Genomic DNA, 24490 nt, shown 5'->3' with positions numbered 1-24490 from the left:
GAGACAATGCAGAAAGAACAAGTCAAACAAGACAAATAATAATAGTTTAGTCATTAAACAAGGACAAGGACCATTAGTTCCTCCTCAAGTGCTATAGATAATATACTGAGTCATATCCTTTGAGCTGTTTCGCACATACCAAAACCCTCACCAGGCAGAAGAAACTTACTGTATGCTGCCCATAAGCACATAGACCTCAGATTGGTTGGAATCAGAAGGCTGATGATTGTTTCTGGATTATTTCACCACCAACCAGTCAGAAGAATTTCCATGAGCTGATCACATACCCTAGAACCTCCTCCCTAAAAAGCTTTCCCTGAAAACCTTTGGAAAGTTTAGGCCTTAAAAAATTTTTTTGTTTTATTATTCATTTTTTTGGCTATGCTGGGTCTATACTGCTGCCTGGACTTTTCTCTAGTGGCAGCTAGTAGGGGCTACTCTCTAGGTGTGATGCAGTGGCTTCTCTTGAGTGGAACAGGGGCTCTAAGGCACTAAGGAACAGGGGCTTCAGCAGTTGCGGCTCCCTGACTCTGGAACACAGGCTCAGTAGTGGTGGTACACGGGCTTAGTTGCTCTGTGGCATGTGGGATCTTCCCACCAGGGATTGAACCCTGTCTCTTGCATTGACAGATGGATTTTTACCACCAGGGAAACCCCACCTTCAGGCCTTTTAAACTTCAGCTGCCTGGACTCTGGGCTTGGCCCTGCGAGAAACACTGCTCTTCCCTTCATCACAACCCCGTGTCAGCAGGTTGTCTTTACTGTGAACATGTTTTGGTTTGGTACCATTTTGAGGGCAGAAACTTTGTCAGATTTGTTAAGTGCCGTATCCCCAAAACTTAAAATGGGGTTTGACAATAAGTATTCACTGAATCAATAAACGTATCTATATAGGAATGAATGGATGGAATTACTTAAATATCCAATTCAGGATAACACAGCACATTAGTGTTTTCTTGAAACATTTCTCAAGTTTCCCTTTCTCCCTCCATTGACAAACCATGTTCACAGAATAGGTGTGCAAAGATAACTTTAAAAGTTAAAGGATAAAAAAGATGTGGTATGAGATATATAGAATGGAATATTATTCAGCCATAGAAAGGAATAAAAATATCATTTGTGGCAATATGGATGGTCCTAGACATTATCATACTAAGTGAAGTAAAAGAAAGACAAATATCATAAAAACTTGAGTGGGCCCTTGAATTACTCTTTGCTTAAAAAGATGTGTCATTGTTTCATTTATCTAATGAGAGATAATTTTACTAAAACAATATCAAATTTGGATTTATATTAAAGAATGTGGTGTTTCCTCCACTATCTGAAAATTTATTGAATTATATACAAATAAATTTTTATCGGCAACGGAAGTTGCTTTAAATTGGAATGGGCTGCTACATTGGTTTGGAAAGAATTCATTTGTTTAATGATTTTCCTTTAGAAGCCTAAATTCTCTTATTTTTTTTTTAACAAGTTTTATTTCTATCTAATAGTTTCTCAAGATCCTATCATTAAATGATAAATCAATCAATAATTTAACAAATATTTTCTTACCTATTACATTGTCATAATTTGCCAAGGTATTGTGTAAAGATACAAAACAAGACTAGCATTAAGACTAGCATTATAATCTTACCTGCTTGAAATATATACATGTGTGCACATAGGAAAAAAAAGCAAGAAGGAAATAGGCAAAAAACTTAACAGAGACCATTTGGGTGGTGCAATAAGAAACGATTGCTATATTTTCCAAGTAGCTCACTACAGGCTATATGTAATTTTTTAATACTATAAAAGAAATATAAGATACTATTTCTGACTTTAAGGAGCAGATCTTATATCTGGAGAGGAGGAAAAAGGTAACATACAGGAAATAAATAGAAAACAATAGTGTATAAAGCTGTATGATTACCGAACGCAAGCCAAATCAGTTGTTCAGAGGAGAGATCAGAAAAAGAGAAAGTCAAAGTTCTTTTTCTGTTTACATATGGCAGAAACTTAGCATCCATTGTCTTGAGAAAATTAACAAATGTGATTAAAATAAAACTCAGGATCAGAGTTGAATTTCCCAGGGAAAAATGATTTCCCTGGGCAACTGGTTTTTCATCGGTGCCAGTGTGAAGAGGGTGTAGTTTCTGTTTGAAATGTGATTAACAGTGGGTCAAATGCTGCATCCAAACAGAAGTGAGTCAATTCAATTCTACATTTAAAAAAAAAATAAGGAATAAGCTACAAACATTACAATTCAAAGGTAGAAAATGATAAAAATCAGAATCTAGATTGCTTTTAAAAATAGACTTTGGGGCATTATTTGTATATTTCCATTATTTTTCAATTCTTCTGACTAAAGAAAATTTTAAGTTAAAAAAAGAGAGGAAGGAGAAACTATGTAAAAATTTGCCCTCTAGACCAGAAAAAGTTAGCAAGACTGACTGCTCTCAATTTAGACTAACATAGAACTCAAATCATTCTCATATAACAGGAAATCACTCAAAAATATAGCTCACTTATGATTTTTTATATATTTATATTTTATCAATTCTATAATGCCAATAATAGTAAAATCCACAATTACTTTATGAACCACTAAGAAAAAAAAGTGCTAATTGAACTATAACACATCATCAATTATGAGTCCTGATAAAATGTGAAAAATGTGCATTTTATTTTATTTTTTATTTATTTTAATTGGAGGCTAATTACTTTACAATATTGTAGTGGTTTTTGCCATACATTCACATGAATCAGCCATGGTTGTACACGTGTTCCCCATCCTGAACCCCCCTCCCACCTCCTTCCCCATCCCATCCCTCAGGGTCATCCCAGTGCACCAGCCCTGAGCACCCTGTCTCATGCACTGAACCTAGACTGGGGATCTGTTTCACATATGATAATATACCTGTTTCAATGCTATTCTCTCAAATCATCCCACCCTCACCTTCTCCCACAGAGTCCAAAAGTTTGTTCTTTATATCTGTGTCTCTTGCTATCTTGCATATAGGATCATCATTACCATCTTTCTAAATTCCATATATATGCATTGATATACTGTATTGGTGTTTTTCTTTCTGACTTACTTCACTCTGTATAATAGACTCCAGTTTCATCCACCTCATTAGAACTGATTCAAATGCAATCTTTTTAACAGCTGAGTAATACTCCATTGTGTATATGTACCACAGCTTTCTTATCCATTCGTCTGCCGATGGACATCTAGGTTACTTCCACGTCCTGGCTATTGTAAACAGTGCTGCGATGAACATTGGGGTACACGTGTCTTTTTCAATTCTGGTTTCCTTGGTGTGTATGCCCAGCAGTGGGATTGCTCCACATCCTCTTCAGCATTTATTGTTTGTAGACTTTTTGATAGCAGCCATTCTGACCAGCGTGAGATGGTACCTCATTGTAGTTTTGATTTGCAAAAAATGTGCATTTTAGAGTCAGTGAAACATAATATACAATTTGTGACCATGTAGTAACGTTTGCTGCACCTACAGGTATGAGACAAGGGTCCATACTTCTTTCTTCATCATTGTATCACGGCCAACGTGATTCTTAATAAATCCTTGAATGAATAAATGAGTGAATGAATGAATGAATGAGTGTGCAGATCTTATAGAGGACTCTGTCTTACCAAATGCTTAAAGGATATAAATAAGAAAATGCCTTTTAAATCAGCATTAACTGCTAAATAAGTGCTGGAAAGTAACGATAATATTGTCTGACATTTATTTTGAAATGACACATCTATCTCTTTGGAAAGAAGTTCTGGAAATGATTAAATTCTGGTAAATAAGAACCACCCACCTCTGTGAAACAGGTGAATTCTAAAGTGAGTAATTTGAGGTGTTTAATATAACAAATAAATTGGGTGGAGAGAGCCAGCTGTTACCACCTCCTACTCTTCTCTGTTTTCAAAGGACGGCCAAATTCAGACCAATGAGAGAAGTAGTTCTCTATTTTTATAGAAACCTGTAAGGGAGAGGCCATTCTGTCCATGCACCACTCATTTCTTCAGTAGAAAAGGCATTTAACAAACAACCAAGCAAAAAGGCAATATATTCATCCAAGTACACGCAAGTCTTATTATATTTTGATAATTGTTAAACTGAATCCTTACCTAGAAAAATGCATTTCGAAGAATTCCATCTATTCTCCAAGGAAAGTTACACCATTGACTCCTAGTGTTATTCGAAGGCTTTTTTTGTCCTCCGTCCTTCTGAGACCTCTACCTTATCCCTTGTTCCTTTGAATTGCTACCATCAACATATGATCACCAAGTTCTGATACAAAGTGGTGCACACAGCTGAATGAAGTAGACTAAAAAATGTTCAAAACCACAAGTGACAGCGAACAGAAAGGCCTATCAGAATAGGACATGGTTTATATTTATATTTGCACAGAATGCCTCCAAGTTAAATCACTGAAGAATTGTCATTCGTCTAGAGGAGTTACCATGGAACTGAGTTATAGCGTGAAATCCTAAGCAGCTATTAGCAAAATCAATGAGTTTCTATATGTACTCACCTGGAAAAATATCCATGACACAGCCTTGACTGCAAAGAAAAAAAAAGTTGTTGATCAATACACCGTATAATTTTTAGTTATTTAAAAAAAGATGTTTCGGTCAAAGATTTATCTTTTTAGAATACATTATAGAAGGTAATATAGGACATATAAGGAGTCATTGTGTTTGCCCTCATGAAGTTTTGTCTAGTGAGGGAGATAAAACTTGTATGTAAATAAAATTGTGGTCCTAAGGTAGATAGTAAGAGGTGTCTTGAGGGAGAAGTTCAGATAAGCTACCAAGAGAATTTAGAGAAGTAATTGGATTAATTCTGAGAGCATCAAGCACTGTTCATGGAAAAGGAGCTTTAACTGAATCTTGAAGGTACCTGTGGGGGTGTGAGGAGTGGAGACATTAAAAAACTTGCCTCTATTTCAGTGTAGTTGAATTTGATATCCAATGATAAATTGGATATCTGCTACTTACAGAAAATGCATGTACACTATAAATATGGAGAGAGATGCATATATTTAGTATACATAATGATTTATTAATAAATGTACATTCAAATAACATATAGAAACTTAAAGGGATTGAAAACTTCATCATAGGATGGTTAGTAGCATCCCTGGCCTCTTTCTACTAGATCTCAGGAGCATCCCCTGATCATGACAACCAAAAATGTCTCTAGACATTGCCAAACGTCTCGGGGTAGGGGGAATCCTATATACAAATACATTATTCTCTGCAGATGGATAAAAATTCTAAATTTAATGAACTGGATTTTCTTTTTCTTTTCTTTTGGCCATGAAACATGTGGGATCTTAGTTCCTCAACCAGGGATCAAAGCCTCATCTTCATTGAAAGCGCAGAATCGTAACCACTGGACAGCCAGGTAAGTTCCTGAATTTTCTTTTTAGGTTGTATCTTCAAGGGTTCTTAACCTTAGTCTGTTGTTCTTGTTGTTTAGTCACTAATTCATTTCCGACTCTTTGTGATCCCATGGACTGTAGCCTACCAGGCTCCTCTGTCCATGGGATTTCCCAGGTAAGAATACTGGAGTGGGTTGTCATCTCCCTCTCCAGGAAATCTCCCCTACTCAGGAATCAAACCTGCATCTCCTGCATTGCAAACGGATTCTTTACCACTGAGCCAGCTTATTCCCCTCCCCACCCCCCCGCCCGGAGAAGGAAATGGCAACCCACTCTAGTATTCTTGCCAGGAAAATCCCATGGACAGAAGAGCCTGGAGCACTACAGTTCATGGAGTCACAAAGTTGGACACAACTGAATGACTAGGCATGTGCTTTGGAAGATCTGTTGAAAGCTACTGATTTATTCATTACTCAGAAAAACACACACATGGTAATATCGTGTCAAATACAACTTCAAGAGATTTACACCAAGGGTTCTCCTGAGAGGATTCTGTTTCCTAATGCTTATGAAATTACCACTGTCTGAATTTTCCAGCTGGGTAACTGAAGGCTGGTGTTGATAATCAGGAGAGAATTTTCTTGTTTACTGAACTCTCCCTCCCCTCATCTTAACCAGAATAGTTGGCTTTAACAAGATTCATCCTAGCAGAAGACAAAATACTGAGGAGATACGATAGATTCCTACTCCCACTCTCGCCCTTCTAGTGTTGATTCTTGTTTACTTCAGCATATTCCCCCCTCCACAGTTCAGACGAATGAGAAGAAAGATAAAAGAACCAAAGGGTCAGTCAAATAAGAAAGAGGGTCACCTGGGCACTTGATTTTGATTGTGAAGTAAAACACACATAAGCACAGAAAAGTTCGTATCTAAGCTTTATGAATAAATTACTGAACTGTCTATAACCACCACTCAGTGAGTACTTTCAATGAAAGACCTTCTAGAAATCCAAACCCTTATTAAATGCAAAACTGGCCACTGCTCCTTTCCTCTTCCCCACTTGGTTTGAGAGCTGTGTGCCAGACTATGGAGCTTCCGGATTCATACAACCTAGGAGTCAAGGCCAGCGCTCCTCGCAGTCACTGACCTCTTCTTCCACGCTGGGCTCTGGTCTCCTGTAACAAGCTCCCCAGGGCCTGCTCCGCCCCTGACCTCGTAGCCCACGTTAGTAATTGAGGGGCGGTGGATTTGGGTGGCTCTTGGGTGAGAGCCAGTAAGATTCTCAGCCTTCCTGTTTCGGGAAAGGGAAAGAATTAGGGAGGGGTAGAATTTTTTTTTTCCCCCTGGTAGGATAGGTGGGTAAAGACCGCTGTCTGTGTGTCCCTTTTTTGGACTAAGGTGTCTCTGTTGCTCCGTAAATAAAACGTCTCACTGCCTTCTGAGAGCGCTATAAAGGCGGCGGAACGGCTGTCCCGGGGGCATTCCAGACTGGTCGTGAGTCGAAGCAGGTGAGATCGTCGCTGAAGATGCAACGCACGCCACGCCGCCCTGCCTTAACTCCTGGGGAGGCATCGCTGGTTGGGGATGGGACTAGTGGAGGTGGCGGGGGAGGGGAGTGGAGGGGGTGGGGGTGGACACGCTACGGAGCTGCCCGGCAGGGGACAGTACAGTCTTTCTGAGAAGCTGAGAGCAAGAAGGACGCTAGGAAAGAGGCCGAGGTGTGAGACACTCCACTCCCCAAAGTTCTGTCCCCGGGAAAGCGCGCCCGGCTGCTGGAATTTTCCTGCAGCGTGCGCGCAGCCTTGGGACCCGGGGAAAGTGGCCTGAAGGCCCCATGTCCGGCGCGGGGGGCTGTGCTTCTCTCCCAGGGCTCTCCTGGCCCTGCGCGCTGCTTCGGGTTTAGGCAGATGCGGACGCTCACAAGGGCCCTTTACTGCCTGCCGCTCGCGCGTCGCGGGCCCCAGCCCGGGTTTGGGGAGATTTCAGGACGCGGACAGCGCCCTGGCTGCTCATCCGAGGGGAACTGGGTCTGGCTCCGGCAGCCCCCCAGCGCAGGACTCACTCTCTTAAAAGTCCGGGAGCCCCGGGCAGCAGATGTAGGCTCGGGACGGGAGGTCCTCAGGGCCTCCAACGGGCTGGAGGTGCGCGCCCAGCCGAGGCGGGCCTGGGCGGAGAGTGTGGCAGAGAGCGGATCCCTCTCTCGGGGATCAACTGCAGCAGGTGGGGCCGGGAGGCAGCTAACTAGCGGTCTTCACCTCCTCTTCTCTTCCCTCGCCCCATCTCCTCCCTGCTCGTCGTCCTCCGCCTCGCAGGTCATGGCAGCTCCCGGCGACAGGTTGGAGCCGCCGCCGCTCCCCGAGTACAGTTGCAGCTATGTGGTGTCGCGGCCGGTCTACAACGAGCTCGCCTTCCAGCAGCAGTACGAGCAGCGCCCGAAAGAGCGCAAGACGCTGAGAGAGAACCTGGCCCAGGGCTGCAGGTAGCGCCCGCGGCGGACGGGGCGAGGGGCGCAGTGAATCCCGGAATGTGGGCGCGCAGACCCGCCGGCATGCCCAGCGGCGGAGAGTGGGATGCCGCTCCCGCCCTGCAGGGACGGCTTCGGTCAGGTCACGGACTCTGGCCTCCCTGGTGGGAAGGTGGCTCCATCACTCTCGGCCCGAATCGATCCTAGTCTCGGAAACTCAACTTTGGAGAGGGAAGGTTCGGGGAGCGCCGTCTCTTTGCGCTGCTCTCGAGGGCACCTGGAGTGCGCCTTGTGGTACAGCGGGTCCCTACGGTCTTCTTGTGAAGGCTAGGCTGAGGAGAGTGGGAGGACAAGGGGCTTTACTACAAAGAGGTAGTGGGTAACTCGTCACTTGACCAAGAGTCCTTGAAAGCCCTAAGCGCATCCAGGAAGAATGACACTCAGAGGCATGAAATGAAGGCGAGAACACAGGAGAGCACGCTGTGCTCCTAGTTGTCCACTGTGCAGGAAGTAGGGCTCTCCAAGAAGAACCTCCATCAGTCTCTAAACCCACTCGGGCCACCCGTAAGTAGATATCGCAAACAGAAGGAATTGTCAGCTGCTGCTAGATTTCTTTTTTCTTTTCTTAAAACATTTCAAACCGTTTAAAAAACATTTCAAATATATTCAAAAGCAGGCACAGTAGTGCAATGAACCCTCTCCCATGTTTTTACCCATCACATGGCTTCAAGGATGATTAACTCAAAGTTAATCTTGTCTTACCACATACTTGCCCCACTCCACTTTTTTTTTTTTTTTTGGAGCAAATTCCATATAGTGGTTCCCCCCCACTTCCGCCCCCCCGCCCCCGCTTTGGACTGTATTTATTTCAGTATCTATTTTTAGGAACTCTTAAAAAATGCAACCCACAATTTCATTATCACACACAAAAATGAAGCAATTCCTTAATATTAAAAAATTAAGTCAACAAAATTTCAAATTGTCTCATAAATACAATTTTTTAAAATAATTTATTTGAATCAAGAGTCAAATAGTGTTTGAAAAACTAAAAATGTTAATTGCTCTGTCATGTCCAGCTCTTTGCAACTCCATGGACTGTAGCCCTCCAGGCTCCCTCCTCTATCCATGGAATTCTCCAGGCAAAAATACTGGAGTAGCCATTCCCTTCTCCAAGGGATCTTCCCTAATCAGGGACTGAACCTGGGTCTTCTGTGTTGCAGGCAGATTCTCTAGCATCTGAGCAACCAGGGAAGCCCAAAATACGTTTTTTTCTTTTACCTCTAGGTTGTTGAATTTTAAAAAGTAGGTAGTAAGGTACAACAAGATATGTATTCATCATGTTAAGAGTTTTGTAAAAACTGGCTCCAAGCTCCTATTGCCAGAATATACAGAGTTTGTTTCTTGAAAGAAAAAGAAAACACCTAGGTTGAAAGTCCAAATGTAATCTCCATTTAAAGACTCCACATTGATCAATCTGTGGCTGGACCAGAAAATGGGTTCTTGTTTGGGGATATTTTCTCAGAGGATTAAGGGGGTGGGGTGGTTAACACTTAATCCTGTGTTTTCTAGTACAGTGCATTTAAAAGGGTAAAAAGAGTTATTGGCAAAGACATGGTAAGCACTTCACTGTTAGTATTTTTTTCATGCAATTCGTATGCTTTTTTCTAAATAGTTAGAGACATTAGCAGACTTTGGTTCAAAACTTTGTGATTTGCAGTGGGTTGTGACCAAGATTGGATTGGAAATCTCCTTTTCTTGCCTTTTGACAGTTGTTCAAGAAAGAGAACCCTTCGCATGGTGAAGACTCTCCTGCCCATCTTGGACTGGCTTCCCAAATACCGGATCAAGGAATGGCTACTTAGTGATATCATTTCAGGAGTTAGTACTGGTCTAGTGGGAACACTTCAAGGTAAGATGATGGTGGTCTAGCTCCGAAGTGATGGAGAATCACAGCCTCCAGCAGCCATTCCTAACTCCCCCCTCCCTCCCATGGGTCTGTACCAAAGGCTTGCTCACCCATCATAGCCTGCATCTTTCCTCCAGAGCCTGCTCCTTAGTGGTAAGATTCCCTTCTTCCTCATCTTCCTTACACTTCTCTTCTCAGGAAACCCTGTTGCTTCTCTATCTGCTTGGCTCCAACTAGAGCCCTGTCACCTAAGCAGCTGCTTCCCAATTTTCATTGGTCACAGCTCACAGTAAGAAATCTGTATGACATCATGATATGTACACACGCATCTCAAGTTTTGTGAAATAATACTTATCCTCACTACAAGTAATACTCTCTAGTATTTTCTATTCCGTCTTATTCTGCTTAGATTTTTAAGATGATGATTGCAGTTCATCAAATTATTTACATTTCCTACATGGTCTCGACATGCCATTTGAAACTCTCCTAAAGGAAAGGGAAGGAAGTATGTTAGCCTAGACTACGTGTAAATGTTTTTTTCTGCTCTTGCCTCTCCCTCCCCGTTTTAAATTCATCCCTGTATCTTAATCTTCTGGCAGAATGTCCCAACACAGGACATTTTTTAAACTGCCTTTAAGCCTTATTTCCATGAACATCTTGGAACTCCATTGCAGAGCTGGTGAATAGCATTATGGGCATTTTCCTTTGTACCCTATCCTCATCATCTTGCTTCTGCCCTCACCTCAACTTCACAAAACCTCTGGACTATGAAAACAAAAATCGACTTTACTTATTATTATTTCATGGCGTATCTAGTAGATGCCAGCCTCTAGGTATTCTCACATGAATAAGATGCACCACTTGCTTTCAAGGAGCTCATAGTCCAATGAGGAAATGGACAACGATTCAATGGAAGGACTGACTGTAGGCGTGTGGTAATATTGCTTGGGAAGGGAGTGCACACAGGGTCACTCAACCTGGCCTTAGGGGACTGAGAATGGCTTCCTGGAGGAAGAGGTGTCAGAGCTGTTTCCCTGAAGGTTAAGTCTTACTTTGCGAAGTGATGGGAAGTACGATGGTGTAGAAATGTGGGTAGAGAGATGGCTTGAAATGGACTACTTGAGAAGTTAGTAACAGTGGTTGAGCAATGTCCTGAGCCAAAATTTGCCTATAGAACTCTGAGGATTACTTAGAGCTCTTAGAACTCTCAGGATTACTCAGAGCAAGCCAGGGAGAGTCCCACAGAGAAGGAGGATGTTCTGTGGCCCCTGTGTGGAGAGCAGCCTGTGTTCCCAGTCACAGAAATGGATGGGAGAGCTGGACAGGACAGTGTGGTTCATACAGTAAGTGTGACTTACACAGTAGACTCTTAAGAACTGTGGCATGGCAACCTCCTCTGGCTTCTGGGGGATGAGAACTGTCTAATTCATGTTTAGCCAGTGGCTAGCATGATTCTGGCACCAGTAGTTGGCCTGGTGAACATTTAATGAAGAGGACTGAATAACAAATCGTCCTTATATATGAAAAATGGTATTGCAAGCTGTGTCCCGCAAGTGTTCCTAGACAAGTATCTTATACAAATTAATTTAACTTTAGTTTTGTTTAAGTATCAAACACAATGCTAAGGGCTTTGGCAAGTTATCTCTTTAATCCTCACAACAACTCTTTATAGCTCTTTTTCAATAGTCAAAAAATCTATTAAATTCTGCTCAAGGTCATGGAGCTGGTAAATGGTGGAGCTGGGATTTGAACCCAGAATCTAATTCCTAGGGTCTTAATTTATAAAGGATGCAGTTCCTCACTTTATGAGTGATAACGTTTTCCGGAAGCATGATTTCTATGAAGTTATCTTTGTATGGTGAATATCTGAGAGGTTAATGTGGTTCATTCATAAATCCATTCATCTAATATTTGTAGGATGGGCTTCCCTCATGGTTCAGTAGGAAAAGAATCTGCCTGCAATGCAGGAGACCCGGGTTCGATTCCTGTGTTGGGAAGATCCCCTGGAGAAGGAAATGGCACCCACTCCAGTATTCTTGGCTGGAGAACCCCATGGACAGAGGAGCCTGGCAGGCTACAGTCCATGGGGTCACAAGAGTTGGATACGGGGCTTCCCTGGTGGCTCAGAAAAGCATCTGCCTGCAATGCAGGAGACCCGGGTTTGATCCCTGGGTCGAGAAGATCCCCTGGAGAAGGAAATGGCAACCCACTCCAGTATTCTTGCCTGGAAAATTCCATAGACTGAGGAGACTGGTAGGCTACAGTCCATGGGGTTGCAAAGAGTCGGACATGACTGAGTGATTTCACTAGCAACTAAACCACCACCGATATTTACAGGCCAGCCATGGGGATTCAGTGGTTTACTAACAGGCATGGATACTGACCTCATGGCACTCATTCTAAGTGGGAGACTTCAGGAATTAAATAAGCAGATAAATAGAAAAATAATTACAGGTTGTGATATCTATTGTGGTTGATCAAATAGGCTTTTAGTTCAGTCAGTTCAGTTGCTCAGTCATGTCCGACTCTTTGCGACCCCATGAATCACAGCACGCCAGGCCTCCCTGTTCATCACCAACTACCGGAGTTCACTCAAACTCACGTCCATTGAGTCGGTGATGCCATCCAGCCATCTCATTCTCTGTTGTCCCCTTCTCCTCCCACCCTCAATCTTTCCCAGCATCAGGGTCTTTTCAAATGAGTCAGTTCTTCTCATTAGGTGGCCAAAGTATTGGAATTTCAGCTTCAGCATCAGTCCTTCCAGTGAACACCCAGGACTGATCTTTAGGATGGACTGGTTGGATCTCCTTGCAGTCCAAGGGACTGTCAAGAGTCTTCTCCAACAACACAGTTCAAAAGCATCAATTCTTAGGCTTTAATAGGGGTTAATTTGGGGAGGGAGTGTTTGTCTTAGAATGGTCAGGGAAGGCTTTTCTGAGGCGGTGAAATTTAATCAGGGTTGGGAGGATGGGAAGGAGATAGCCAGGTAAGAAGCAGTAAGCAGGGTGTACCAGGCAAAGATGCAAAGTCCCTGAGGTCAAATAGAGCATAGTATTTTCAAGGGAGGAAGAATTCCAATATGGGTGGAGGAGAGAGAGGTTTAGAGGAGTGAACAGGAGGAGATAAGGTTAGGCAGGGCCAGGATTAAAATTAGGTAAGTGAGTCCTCCAGGGACCTTCTAAATAATGTGCCCCAGGCACCTCACTTGCCTCTCCCTAGTCCTAGCCCTGAGGACAGACATTTCAGCTTGAAGCTAATCAAGTAGGAGGCAGAGCCGCACAAATCTGAAAAATATTTTGGAGCAGGAATCACAGGTAACACGTACTGATGGATAGGGACTGGCTAACAAGCAGAATTGGGATGGAAAGCCAAGTGTTTCCTTTTGCATGTGCCACATTTGAGATGCCAGATATGGAGTTGGAGCTACTAGAAGCAGGAAGGTCATTGGAGAGGTTTGAACTAGACATAAAAGTCAGGAAAGCATCACTCTAGAGATGATATTCAAAGGAGTGGGAATCCCTGAGACTACCTAGGCAGAAAGGTAGATGGGGAGAAGAACCAGGCTGGAGTACTTAAAGTCAGGGCAGAGGAGCAGGGGCCACAAAGAAACATGATGTTGGGCTCAGGAAGATAGAGAAAAAGAACAATCTGAAGGATGTGGGTTCCAAAACCAAGAGAGGAATTGTTTTCTGCTCTATTTTAAAGGATGGGTGGAAGAGGGGGTGTCTGTAGTGTGGAATACTCTTGGTGATGGAACACAGGCAATATTTTTAAGAAGGTTTGCCATGAAGCAGAGTAGAGAAGTGGCTCCAGAGGCATAAAAGACAATGGTAAAGTGATGGGAGGATTTATTTTTCTTATAATACAGGAGGTACTAGAACACAGATGTAACCCAGTGGGAATGACCTAGCTGATAGAAAAATCTGTGGTCCACAAGGAAGAGGAGAAATGACAAGGGACAAGTGTAGATGGGTACAAGGATAGAAGTGGGAAGGCTACTCCTTAGAGATACGTGGGATATTTCCTCCATTTTCAAAGGAGAAAAGACAGACAAGCACTGCATTGTAAAAAACCAATGGGCATCTCATGGATTCCAGGTTTTGGATGAAGTCTAAGGTTCATCTCTGAACCATGTCTAAGAAGGGGAATGGGGAGTTTGAGGAAAGTAGGGGAAGTCTGAGTAGCTGTCTTGAGGAGAGGAAAAGCACACTTGCTGAGGAAATGTAATTGGATGGCCAGGCAGTGTGGCATTCCATCTGGGGTTTGCTATCATGAAATTTGCATGAAATTGGCCAGCCCAAATGTAGACGTCTTTAGTTCAGTTATTCAGCTGTTTGAATGCTGGCATGGAAAAGGGTGATGCTTGAGTTTGGCCAGACTGGAGATTTATCAGAGAAGACAGGAGAAAAAGAGAAAGAGTGAAGCAAAGAAATCCAGAGTATTTGTGAAAATTCTAGGGACAAGGAGGCAAATGAAGATGGGAGGGTGCTAAGGATAGTGGATCTGTTCATGGGTTAGAAGCCTCATGAGGACAAAAAAATGTTGCACTAAGGATTCTGGATAGGTGAGCGGAAAGGCTGCATGTCTCTAGGTGGAGAAAAGGAGGCTCAATGTTGAGATTTCAGAGCTGCAGTTTCTAGGGATGGCAAAGCCTGCGATATATCCAACGGCTGGGCTGCTAAGGGGTAGGAAAAAACTCATCAATCATGTTACTGAGAAGCCAGAAATGCTAAGGATCATGGGTTTTGTTTTGCTTTTTTCTAAGAAGTGGATTTATTTAGAGAGAAACACACTCCACAGACAGAGTGTGGTCCATCTCAGAAGGTGAGTGCTGCCATGGGATCTTTTTCACTTTTATTATTAACAAAAAATTCCCTCCAGGCAGCAAGAAATCAATGCAGCCCTTTTATTGCTGTTTTTTATTCACAGATATGGGGGACCTGCTCTCTTACTTCCTACCTGTGCCTTCTAGATGCTTCTGAATGTTTGTTAGCACCACCTTTATGGTTTGTAGCACCGTCCTACATAGGAGGAGCACCAACACAGAGATTCCATAGTTTAAATCAATGACAAATTTCTTTACAAATTATGTATAATTTCAAAATTGTTGTACCAAATTCCCTTACAATATGATTACAGTATATTTGAGTAGCAGTTGTCCTGAAATAGGATATTATGTGAAAATTGAAAAAGCCTGCATTCTCCAGGTCTGTGAGGACTGCAGAGCCAGTTTAGGGAAGTGGAAATTTGAGAAGGACTTGAAAAATGTACATAGGAAATAGGCTGTTCTCATTCCTTGCTCATTCTTTTCTTTTCTTTTCTAATATTTTTTAATTTGGATTTTTTTTTTTTTTGCTCCTTCTTTTCTTGTCTTCCCTTTGTGACCTCACCTTTCTACTCTATGTCCTTGAGATGATTGCTTGTTGTAATTTATATATGAAAACAATTACATCAGAACACAGACTTTTCTAGAATGCACACTCTCTCAGGGCAGAGACTTTGTTTTGTCTACTCCAGTATTCCCCTAAGCCTAGAACAGTGCCTGGCACATGAAGGGTACATAATCAATAGTTGTTGAATGAATGAATGCTTATTGTGGGAAACTAGAAAACACATTATAAGGAACATGAAAAATACCTCTTCAGAAGTCTCCTTTGATTCTGCCCTGTAGATAGTCCACTAAACCTAAATTTTAATAAATATCCTACCAGACACATAAATAAGTATCTATTTAAAAGTATAAAAAAATGTTCGAGAATGATAAACACTAGATTCAAAAGAGTGTTGCTTCCTGAGGGTGGAGGGAGGAAAAACGATGTGATTGAGAAAAAGTATATAGAAAGTTTCAACTGTACAGCAATGATCTAGTTCTTAAACTAGATGTTGGATACTTGGGTGTTTATTATATTACACTTTTTACATGTCTAAACTGTATGAAATCGCCCCACATTTTAAAATTCATACAACAAACATGTCTACTTTAACAAAAGTAGAAGCATGCATGCTGATTACTGTTCTGTGTTGTTGTTGTTTTGGCCATGTTGCTTGGCCTGTGGGATCTCAGTACCCTGACCAGGGATTGAATCTGGACCACAGCAGTGAACGCACTGAGTCCTAGCCACTGGACTTCCAGGGCACTCCCTGATCACTATTTTGAATTCTGCCTTTTCTTACTTATTTCTTACATGTACTGTATTGCACTGGAAAGAGGTAAATTACTATTAGTAGTAAATTATTTCTATACAGCACATCAACTTCATTTCATAGATTACAGTATATGAAATATAGTGTAGTTAACCACTTCCCTGATTTGAGACAGGGATAAATACATCATTTGGGGCACCAATTTAAGTTGTTGCCACTTTTAAAAAATTTTTAATTGGAGGATACTTGCTTTACAATGTAGTGTTGGTTTTTGTCATACAACCATGTGAATCACCCATAAGTATACATATATCCCCTCCCTCTCAAACCTCCCTGCTATCCTACCAGCCCCCCCTCCCACCCCTCCAGGTTGTCACAGAGGATGGGGATGAACTCTTTGTGTTATATAGCAACTTCCCACTAGCTATCTATTGTATATATGGTAATGTATATGTTTCAGCGCTACTTTCTCAATTTGTCCCACCCTGTCCTTCCCCTGCTGTGTCCACAAATCTGTTCTCTTTGCCTGCATCTCTATTCCTGCCCTGCAAATAGATTCATCAGCACTGTTTTTCTAGATTCCATATATATGCATTAATATACAATATTTTTCTCCCTCTGACTTACTTTACCCTCTAGGTTCACCCACCTCAATTCAACTGACTCAAATTCATTCCTTTTTATGGCTGAATAATATTCTACGGTATATATATGTACTACAACGTCTTTACTCATTCATCTGTTGACATCTAAGCTGCTTCCATCACTTTTTAAAAAAACTGTTATACATGTAATTCTTTATCAATGACCAAAAGGTCAAAGAACTTGATGTTCTGTCATTGTGAGTGAGTGAAATGTGGGGAGGTAGAAGATATGCTGACTACCTATGAAGTATTTAAAAAAACAACCCACAGGAGAAGGAAAGTGCTATGGACTGAACGTTTGTATCCCTCCAAAATTCATCTCTTGAAGACTTAATCCCCAGTATGATAGTATTTGGAGGTCGGAGCTTTTGGGAGGTAGGGCTTCCCATGTGGTTCAGTGGTAAAAGAATCTGCCTGCAATGCAGGAGACTCTAGTTCTATCTCTGTGTCAGAAAGATACCCTGGAGAAGGAAATGGCAACCCATTCCAGTATTCTTGCATGGGAAATCCCATGGACAGAGGAGCCTGGCAGGCTACAGTCCATGGGGTTGCAGAGTTGGGCACTGCTTTAGCAACTAAACACAACACACGCCTTTGGAAGGCAATCAGGTAGAGTCTTCATGGTGGGCTTAGTGACCTTAGGAAATCTGTGCCGTGTGAGGTTACAACAAGAAATCAGCCATCTGCAAACCAGAAAAGGGTGCTTACCAGACACTGAATCTGCTGGTAGTTTGATCTTGAACTTCTTAGCTTTCAGAACTCTAAGAAATAAATGTTCACTGTTTAAGGCCCAAAACAAAACTCCCAAACCCCAACACATTGTTGCCTTCCAACCCCCATGTACAAGGGAAGGCTGAGATTCTGCATACAGCGTGACATTCATGGACCCGGAAACCCCTTGGGGAAGCCTAGCGAAGGTGTTGATCTCCTAGTGCTATGTACAAAGGTCAGATTTTTTTCTTTGTTTGGATCTAACTTCTGTTCCCCAACAAGAAAGGAGAAAGTACATATGTTCCTCATTACTCAGAGAAACACTTAATTCAGACAAAGCCAGACTAGACCTTTGAATAGAACTGATCAAGTTTTTAATCAACAGCTTTTCCCCCGACTCACCTGAGTGGATGGTTGAATTACTGATCAGTTGAATTACTGATCAGTTCTTTTGAGTAGATGATTTGAATCACGTTCTGCATCCTAGCATAGCCACAGACCATGTGCAAAATAAGGAGATCACTCAAGATGAGCTGCAAATTAAAGAGACCTATGAAAAGGCTTTTCTCTGTCCAGTAGACACAAAGCTTGTTCCTGAACTTGACCATTTTGGATGTATTTTCAGGCATGGCGTATGCTCTACTAGCTGCTGTTCCTGTCGGATATGGTCTCTACTCTGCTTTTTTTCCTATCCTGACGTACTTTATTTTTGGAACATCAAGACACATCTCAGTTGGTAATTATAAACATATACAATTCTGTTTGTTCACACTGAACGTGTTTGGGCTATATTATGTGTGTTCTGCTTCCCTATATTTGTTACTGTTTTCTAGCAAGATAGGGCTTTCCTATTCAGTGATGCAAAGGTTTCTCCTTAGCTTTCAAAATACTATGCTATTAGGTGGCTTTACACCTAACTTTTTTTATAATGAAGAGGAGAAAATTGAAAGATGTTTAAAAAATTATAGACTACCTTCAAATCTTGCCATGTTTGACTTTTCAAAAATGTTAATACATTTGACTCTATTTAGAAAGTGTTCTAAAATGAAAAATGATAAGGGAAAAGAATCTTGAAGAGGTCTTTGAACCTGTTTTGCTAGATTAAATTAGCTTTACTAAATTATGTTCATCAAATACATATTCATTGTCTTATTAAAGAACGTAGTTATTTTAAGTCACTAATATTTGAAGACTGGGAAAATTATGCCAAAACAATTTAGAAACTAAGCTTGGCTTTCCTTCTTGGTATAGCCCCAAATAGATTTATTTCCTGATGTTCCTGAAATTTGAATTTTCTTCTGCTAGAATGTTCTAGTAAATGAATGTTTTAATGCTATTTTGCAACGTTGACATTTATACTTGAGATAAGTTTTCGCCTACATCCATCTGCTGGCTAGACATGTCTACCTGGGCAATCCTCTTGAAACAAATAGAGCCATCTACTGCTCTATCTCCAACCCTTATCCTTATCCTTAGTTGTATAATATTTCTGCCAGTGTCTGGAATATTTCCTTGTCTATAAAGGGAGATCAGGAGGAGATTATTGATTAAAAGAACTTCCTTACCTGGGAGAGTTGATTAGTACCAAATGCATGACAAGGTAAGGAACATGGAAGTTGATTTTTTTTCTCTCTGGTATTCTATACATTTAGACACTTCAGATTACTGGATTTTGGTACTGAGTCCTTCTAACTGGTAAAGCCTTCCATGATCAAAGGATAGGATCCTCATCATCATAGATACAAATATCAGTAGTGATAGAGCAGCTGCTGAAAGAAAAGTACTTTTTGAAATGTAGAAGCCTACAGAGTGATATTTGATATGAAAAAATAATTTGTCTTGGAAAAAGAAAAAGAGAAAGTCTACACTACCTTTGCTATTTTTTGTTTGTTTTTTACTTTAGCTATTTCTTTAACCAAATTTTGACCTTGTGATATTGATCAAGGTCCTCAGCTCCACAGAGATCAGGACACTGGATGCTCTAGGAAATAAACTTACATGGAATAAAAATAAGATGGAACAAGTAAGGATTCAGCTAATATGCCATTTCTGCAGGGAAACCTTTCTTGACAACTCCCCGCTCCATCCCCTTGTTCCTACCCAACCACAAGAAGATCACACACAGTTTAGACAGCCTTCCTGTGTAATGCAAAGTGTCTGAGAGCTGTAGTATAGTGACCCACCTGCACATCTCTCTTGCTCATTACTGGGTCATGAATGCCTTGAAACATCTGCTTTTTAGCTTCTTTTGTGAACAAACAGTATTTTCCCAATCACAGCTAATTACTTCAGATGCATCTTTAATCCTGTGTAGACATGTTGAACCTAAGCATTTGCAATTAATAATAAATATTGTTTTTTAGTTTTTTTAATTGAAGTATAGTTGATTTACAAGTGATTAACAATTATTAATTGATAATGACTTTTTTCCCTCAGGACCTTTCCCAGTGGTCAGTTTAATGGTGGGATCTGTTGTTCTGAGCATGGCCCCCGACGAACACTTTCTTGTATCTAGCAGTAATGGAACTGCACTGAATACCACCATAATAGACTTTGCAGCTAGAGATGCAGCAAGAGTATTGATTGCGAGCACCCTTACTCTTTTGGTTGGAATCATACAGGTAATGGGCTTACAAGCGATATAGAGGTTGGCAGGATTTGTATCTGAAAGAACTGTTAAGCACGTGGACTTAAAGACTCATTTAAAAGCAAAACAAATCAATTTAAGACTCTCAAAGCTATTTTTTAAGTTATACTGTTTTAGGTCAGATGCTAAAATAGCAAGCCTCCACTTATTAAGGCTCACTTAATCATCAAAGTCAGAGACAGAAAAAACAAGACAGAGGAACATGTGTGATTAGAATGAAAATAGGAGAAGGGAGCTGTGCCAGTACCCATAAAGAGACAAAAAATATTCTGGTCACTGGAGCCATGAAACCTACAAGTCACAGGAAGAAAACCTACATGAATTTTTATTATATATCTAGAAGTACTTTCATACTACACATGTTTTTCAAATTTTAGAATGGTGGATGGGAGAGGTAGGGCCAGAGTTTTAGTTGGTATTAAGTTTTAATTCATGAATAGTTCAAAAGTGTTGGTCCTTCTCCCAGGCAAGCATTTAATTTTTCCTTCCTTCTTGTTCTAGTTGATATTTGGAGGTTTGCAGATTGGATTCATAGTGAGGTATCTGGCAGATCCTTTGGTTGGTGGATTCACAACAGCTGCTGCCTTCCAAGTGTTGGTCTCACAGCTAAAGATTGTCCTCAATGTTTCAACCAAAAACTATAATGGAATTCTCTCCATCATCTATGTAAGTGTTGCTTGCCTCCAGGGATGGCTCACTTTTCCTGTTGAACCTGAGTCTGGAGAGTATAAGCTCCTCCATGTCATGCTTTGGGAGCCATTGACAACATTCTTCTCTGAAAGAAGTAGTAGCACCAGGAGTCACATTGAAGAAGGCAGAGTTTGCAAATCATTGTTTTCAGTGGGTCAGTATGGTTTCAGAAGTGTCATCAATCTTCAAAATATTAATAAAAGCAAAGTTTTATACTGAAGACTGGTTTGGGAGGCAGCACACTTGAGTTCCATTCTCAACCTTGCCTCTGACAAGCTAAGTGACTTTGGACACAGGGTGTAGGATAGTGGCTGAAAACTCAGTTTCGATGACCAAGATTCACATATATCCTGACCCTATTATTTATTATTTGCTCTATTGCATGAGCAAATTGATATGCCTCTGCTTCCTTCCCTGCAAAATGGAGTTGGTAATAACATCTACAAATTAAGTTAAATAAGGCTGTATGAGAAGCCCATGGCCTAGGGGCTGATGAGTAACAAAGTACTCAAAAAAAGAGTGTTATTTTCAGGGGCTTTCCTGGCGGGCCATAGGTTAAGACTCTGCTTATACTGCAGGGGAGGTGGGTACAATCTCTGGTTTGGGAACTAAGCTGAAATTACTTATTATTTCACATCTCAAGACTTATTGTCTTTTTTATTTATAAAGTGAAATGATTGGAGATGTATCTCTAAAGCCTTTTTTAACTCTGAGAGTCCATAAAATGCATAATGTAAATGTCCCAGCAATTATAGATGAAAAGGAACGTTAGATTCGGAGATGATTCAACATGCAAAAGAGATGCAAAAGAAGGATGTATTTCACACTAATTAGATTTGAAAAAGTTCTTGGATCTAAATATGTGTTCTATATAGAGCATATTATCGATGCTTGAAAAATGGTGATAATAGTAACATGATGTCACTCTAGCTTGGGGAGAATGATACCAAATACAATGTGCTAGGATTAAGAATGGAGTCCTTTAATGACCCGTGTATTCTAATGACCTTTAATTTCTTTTAAAATGAGGTAAGGCTGTGCATACCTATCTAAAAATTAGTGAGTTGGTCAAGGGTTTGCTGAAGTTTGCAGCATTGCCGTAGTTCCATTAAACATTAGCATTACTTTATCCATTCAACAAATATTACCAAGTGTCTATTATGAGCCAGATACCATGCTGAGCAGTGGCACTAGATGCATACTTGCTCAACAGCTCAGTTATCCCTGACCCTTTGTAACCCTTTCAACTGTAGCTCACCAGGCTCCTCACTCAGTCCATGGGATTTCCTAGGCAAGAATACTGGAGTGGGTTGCCATTTCTTCCTCCAGAGGATCTCCTGTGTCTCCTGCATTGCAGGTGGATTCTTTACCTGCTGAGCCATTGGAGAAGCCCAGGACTAGGTAGAGGAGGCAGTTTAACATAGTGATCAAGACTATGAACTTTGGAGTCTTGGTTCTACCACTTATGATCCTATGATTAAATATGATGTGATTCTGGGCATGTCATATTTGACTTCTTTTTCCCTACCAAGTCCTAGGTTTGCTTTGAGATCATCTGATTGCCTTTTTCTGACAGGTTCTCTCATTTTTGCAGTCTCTACACACTGTGGTTATTGTTGTTGTTTGTTTTTTGCTTTCTTATTTTCTCTATCAACTGTTCATTCATTTATCCCTTTATTATCATCCATTCATCTTTTCAATAAGTATTTATTGAAACCTGCCATGTGCCAGGGGCTTTTCACTCCTTGTACAAACCCACTGACTCCTGAATCTACCAAGATACCCCTGACTGAGTGTGCTCACCTCCCTGTATGAACATTGCTAGGCCTGCATCCTCACAGATAACAGGAGGCCCAGCCTAATAGGTAATCTGGGTGCTTGGTCACTGTTGGACTTCTGAAGATGGGGGGAATGAAATTTCACAGTTTTTCTGGGCTCTTAGGACATGTTTAAGATAAAGCTTACTGCAAATAACTCCACTTTCAACAGAGACCAAAGTAAACTAGGAAATGCTAGATAGAACAAGGTCAAAAATATTAAGCTATTATGTGCCTTATGTTGTGTTGAACATTATTCTTGAAGCCTCAGGTTAGAATGTGTTAGAGAATTCTGCAAGCCATTCCTCACAGGTCAGCCAAGTTGGATAAAGATACTTCAGTCATCCTTGTGTGAGGGTGAATATAAGCTTGCTTTTCTGAAAAAAGAAGAAACAGCAGGTCTGGAAATAATTGCATAAGGGTTGAATGAGCCGCTCAGTACCTGAACAGAGAATTCTGCTTATGATATTACCGGTTGTGATTATTCATGAAAGAATCCTTCAACAAATGCAGGGCATTTGTGGATTCCTCCAGGAAAGACTGTAAGGTTGTTGTAAGATGGATTTCCCTGGAACGGAGTTAACATCCCTTTTGTTATAAACTTGTGCTTTGGATCATCTGCCTGCTCCTCTTTCAAAAAAAAAAGAAAAAGGAAATAATGAATATAAATAATTGGAGAAGGAAACAATGGAAAAGAAAGAAAAATAGAAACTTCAGTTTACAAATGCCAGAGATGGCTGGGTATAAGATGCAGAAGGGAGGGATGTCCCTAGTGATCCAGTGGTTAAGATTCCATGTCCCCAGTTCAGAGGGCACAGGTTCTATCCCTGGTTGGGAAACTAAGATCCCACATGCTGTGTGGCCAAAAAAAAAAAAAGATAGAGGCTACAGAAAGAAAATGACAAGGTGTTGGCAGAGTTCAGAATTAGTGATACTCAAGCTACCGTGTACCTACTCAATTATGTAAGTAAATCATGCAGTCCATTTCAAACTGGATATGTTTTCCTACCATTCACTCTGAGTGGTCTGTCTTGATAGACAAGGGAAGTCTTTCTGCTTGCTGACTAAATTGGCTCTGTGTCCCCATTTCCTCCCTAACAAGAAGGAAGACCACATTGAAAAGTTCTGCCCAGATGGTGAGAGTTTTGAAAGCTACCCCCAAGCTTGATCAGATTCGTTACTTAGAACCTGTTTCCGTATGTAAAAATGAAGCCATTATAAAACAAAAGTAACACTTTAAGGGTTGATCTTATATATGCACAGAAGTTCTGGTAGGAGGAAATTCCTGACAGCAAGGGGTTTGTTATATTCATAGAGACAAGATGAATTAAAATAAATTTGGCACCAAAAGTTAACTAATGAATTTCCTCATATGTAATACAGGTATAATTTTTAACTTATGGCTTCATACACCCAGTAGGAAGAAATTCTTTAAATGAAATGGTTCTAAAATTCTCCAAGCATAGTAGGAAATATAATAAAATATTACCCATTTCTGAAAAGTTTTATTATCTTGATTTGCCTGGTCAGAATACTAGGCTGAAATATGGAATCATAAGTGTATCCATATTTTAAACATATTTTAGTTAGTATTTTAATTTAATTTATTAAACTATTAATAAGTTAGAATTACTTTTCAGTGCTTTCTTAAGTCTCATTTCTGTATCTTGGAATATTAATACAATCTGACTACTTCAGTTTATATGGGTGAGTTTTATTTCCACATATATTAAGCTTTCTTTTGTATAACTTTTCATAAGAGATTCTGAATAAATATTCAATATAGGCAACTGATATATTCATAAGCCTTGTTTGATGTAATTGTGTAATGTAAACTGATTTTGGTTTTTGCAACTCACATTACATTTATTTTATTTTTTTCATATTACATTTTTAATACAGTCACAGATGCTTTTTATTCAAAGGTCTAAGTGAGACTCATAGATTTCATGAAAATCCTATAGTGATCATTTTTGTAAGGTGAAAATTTTTAGGGTTGGGATAGTTGTTCATATTGTTCTTAAGTTTGAATTTTTCCATCTTGCGTTGAAAGTAAACCTTTATTGTGTAGACAGTTAATTGAAGTAT

The 24490-nt window shown here is 40.6% G+C and overlaps 2 protein-coding genes across 4 annotated transcripts in view; one reads left to right on the top strand and one right to left on the bottom strand.

Annotated features, from left to right (window-relative positions):
• Window positions 1–2641: 2641 nt before the first annotated feature.
• LOC147374347 (uncharacterized) lies at window positions 2642–6951 on the bottom strand. The gene is made up of 4 exons (XM_086398067.1): window positions 6812–6951; window positions 6527–6670; window positions 4528–4556; window positions 2642–3565 (listed from the first exon to the last, which is right to left on the bottom strand). Exons 1-4 carry the CDS (start codon window positions 6949–6951, stop codon window positions 3492–3494), a joined length of 387 nt encoding a protein of 128 aa, XP_086254193.1. The 3' UTR covers window positions 2642–3491.
• SLC26A4 (solute carrier family 26 member 4) overlaps window positions 6502–24490 on the top strand; it is a 68165-nt gene continuing 50176 nt past the window's right edge. For all 3 annotated transcript variants that reach the window (XR_015162651.1, XM_086396834.1, XM_086396835.1), the window contains exons 1-6: window positions 6502–6887; window positions 7692–7858; window positions 9613–9752; window positions 17874–17984; window positions 19685–19869; window positions 20397–20561. Coding sequence is in view for 2 of the 3 variants with exons in the window: in XM_086396834.1 (XP_086252960.1) it covers window positions 7695–7858; window positions 9613–9752; window positions 17874–17984; window positions 19685–19869; window positions 20397–20561 (765 nt within the window). In the remaining variant the exon portion in view is untranslated. The remainder of the gene's footprint in view (window positions 6888–7691; window positions 7859–9612; window positions 9753–17873; window positions 17985–19684; window positions 19870–20396; window positions 20562–24490) is intronic.

This window comes from Bos grunniens, chromosome 4 (genome assembly GCF_055505025.1).
Source record: "Bos grunniens cultivar Pamir isolate PY7600 chromosome 4, Bosgru_T2T1.0, whole genome shotgun sequence".
In the NCBI taxonomy this organism is placed as follows: Eukaryota; Metazoa; Chordata; class Mammalia; order Artiodactyla; family Bovidae; genus Bos; species Bos grunniens.
The sequence above is the reverse complement of the archived record's forward strand: the minus strand, read 5'-3'. Positions and strand labels throughout refer to the sequence as shown.